The following is a 2,955-nucleotide window of genomic DNA, read 5'->3' as shown; positions in this document are numbered from 1 at the left end:
GCACAAGTTTAAAACTTCTAACATCCAAGCGTTAAGCGTAATACATAAGAATTCGATGATGTGTTTATAAAATAAAATAAAAGATACTATAATTTTATTAAAGAATAAAATTAAATCATAGTCGTCATGACTCGATGTCATTCAATCTAATCTTGCATCCACCCATATCCAATCATAAATTGGTTTGTTTTAATCTTGATTTAACTTTTCATGGCTTCTAACTATGCTCTTCATTGATTCCAAGAAAAAAAAAAACAGATCTTGATTAATTATTAGTATTTTAAAACACATTATATGTACCCCTTTCTCTCTCTCTCTCTCTCTACGTGCGTACTCAGATCAGTTGGTTGATCATCTGCTTGTCAGTTGTAAGTTCCCTCTGGTATGGGGTTCCGATGGAGGGTGTGGCACTCCAACTGTTTGGCGCATCAGGAATAACCGATATATATATATATATGCATATGTGCATACATACATTCATACAAGATACTAATTAATTTAATTCATATTAATTAAAATTCGATGGGAATCATATTAGAAACATTGCTAGGAACTCAGTCCTTGGATCTGGCCAGAAATTAATTTAATTTTGGATTGATGCATCCAGACTTAGAACAAAATTCACGGGCGCAAACTAAAAAAAAAAAAAAAAAAAAAAAAAAAAAAAAAAAAAGAAATTGATAAAAAAAAGACCAATTATTTCATCTGTTCTAATTCGACAACAGCATCCCTATTTATTAGCCGGGCGCGCGGCAGAGAAGTATGCCCCTGTGATAGCTACAAAGGATACTCCAAAGCGATCTCAGACATAGCAGCCAAAGGTTCCATTAAACAAACTCTTCCATCCCTTTCTCTCTCCCTCATTCCCTCTCCTCCCAAATCCATCCATCTATCCATCCCCCTCCTCTTAAGACAAAATCCCAACACATGCTCCTCGATCCCATAAACCCTTCTTCCTCCTCCCCCCTTCTACTTATCTATCAGAGTCATTCTGATCGCCATTAATCTTAAAATGATAAGCTTTCAGGACTTTTACCATGTCATGACCGCCGTTGTCCCCCTATACGTCGCCATGCTCCTCGCCTACTCCTCTGTCAAACACTGGCGCATCTTCACCCCTGATCAATGCTCCGGCATCAACCGCTTCGTCGCCCTCTTCGCCGTCCCTCTTCTATCCTTTCATTTCATCTCCACCAACAACCCCTTCTCCATGAACCTCCGCTTCCTCGCCGCCGACTCCCTTCAAAAACTCCTCGTCCTCGCCTCCCTCGCCCTCTGGCCTACTCTCTCCCGCCGCTCCTCTTCCCTCGACTGGTCCATCACCTTTTTCTCCCTCTCCACCCTCCCCAACACCCTCGTCATGGGCATCCCTCTCCTCAAAGGCATGTACGGCGACTTCTCCGGCAGTCTCATGGTTCAAATCGTCGTCTTGCAGTGCATAATTTGGTATACTCTGATGCTCTTCATGTTCGAGTATCGCGCTGCAAGGTTGCTCATTGCAGAGCAATTCCCCACCACCGCGGCTTCCATTGTTTCGATCACCGTCGATTCGGATGTGCTTTCGCTTGACGGTCGCCGGGAGGCGATTGAGACGGAGGCGGAGGTGAAGGAGGGTGGGAAGATGCACGTGACGGTGAGGCGTTCTAATGCTTCCAGATCGGATGTTTATTCACGCCGGTCGGGACAGGGGTTCGCCGGCGCGGTGGCGACGCCGCGGCCGTCGAATTTGACGAATGCGGAGATCTACTCGTTGCAATCTTCGAGGAATCCTACGCCTCGGGGATCGAGTTTTAATCACACGGATTTCTACTCTATGGTTGGCCGGAGCTCTAATTTTGGCTCCGGCGATGTTTATGGGTTGCGCGGTGGGGCAAATACACCTCGGCCGTCTAATTTTGAGGAAGAGAATAGCGTTCCTGCTGTGGGAAGTAAGACGAGGTTGCATTACCCTGCGCCGAATCCGAGCGTTTTGGGGAGGAAGATGGTGAAGGCGGAGGAGGCCGGCGGCGGCGGCGTGGGGAAGGATTTACACATGTTTGTGTGGAGCTCAACCGCTTCTCCGGTATCGGATGTGTATGGAAATAATCAAGATTATGGCTTTCCGGCAGCGGGGGAGGCGAATGGGGCCAAGGAAGTTAGATTGACTGTTTCTCCGACCAAAGGTTTGAAAATCAGACAATTGATCCGTTTTAGTTAAACTGATTGCTAAAAGTTGAATTTTTATTACAGGGGAAGGTAGGAAAGAGGAGTTTTTGGGAAGGGAGGACTTCAGCTTTGGGAACAGAGGAGTAATGAGGGAGGGAGAAGGTGTGCCCGGCGCTGGTGATGAAGAGAAGATGCCGGAGGAAGTTGTGAAAGGCAGTGCGGCGGCGGCGGCGGCGATGCCGCCGACGAGTGTGATGACAAGACTAATACTGATAATGGTTTGGAGAAAGCTAATTCGAAACCCGAATACATATTCCAGCCTTATTGGTGTGGTTTGGGCATTAATCTCCTACCGGTATATTTTATTCATTTCCCGAAAGTTTTTATCTTTAAAATTTCTTAAGTATATGTAGTATTATTTACATATAATTAACAATTACATAATGGGTATTTGCAGATGGAATATTAAGATGCCTGCCATTGTTTCCAAATCAATTTCCATATTGTCGGATGCTGGTCTGGGAATGGCAATGTTCAGCCTCGGTCTGAATCTGCTTCTTTCCTCATTATTATTATTGTTATTCATATATATATATTTGTAAATTAGTAAAAATATGAATGTAATGAAATATTAACTGAAACCGGGGGAGAACATGCAGGTCTGTTCATGGCATTGCAGCCGAGGATTATAGCATGTGGAAACAAGGTGGCAGCTTTCTCCATGGCTTTGAGATTCCTGGTTGGCCCAGCTATTATGGCGGCCCCCCCCCCTCCCCGCCGCTTTAGGGGGGGGGCCCCTCCCCGCCGCCC

At 45.4% G+C, this 2,955-nt stretch overlaps 1 protein-coding gene across 1 annotated transcript in view; it reads left to right on the top strand.

Moving 5' to 3' along the window:
* The first annotated feature begins 756 nt into the window (after nucleotides 1-756).
* Nucleotides 757-2,955, top strand: part of LOC110028520 (probable auxin efflux carrier component 1c) — a 2,820-nt gene continuing 621 nt past the window's right edge. The window contains 4 exon segments of the mRNA XM_020730415.1: nucleotides 757-2,162; nucleotides 2,230-2,500; nucleotides 2,603-2,688; nucleotides 2,805-2,936. Coding sequence (XP_020586074.1) covers nucleotides 1,013-2,162; nucleotides 2,230-2,500; nucleotides 2,603-2,688; nucleotides 2,805-2,936 — 1,639 coding nt within the window. The 5' untranslated portion in view covers nucleotides 757-1,012.

This window comes from Phalaenopsis equestris, unplaced genomic scaffold (genome assembly GCF_001263595.1).
Source record: "Phalaenopsis equestris unplaced genomic scaffold, ASM126359v1 Scaffold000513, whole genome shotgun sequence".
Lineage (NCBI taxonomy): Eukaryota > Viridiplantae > Streptophyta > Magnoliopsida > Asparagales > Orchidaceae > Phalaenopsis > Phalaenopsis equestris.
Note: the sequence above shows the minus strand (reverse complement) of the source record. Positions and strands in the feature narration are given on the sequence as shown.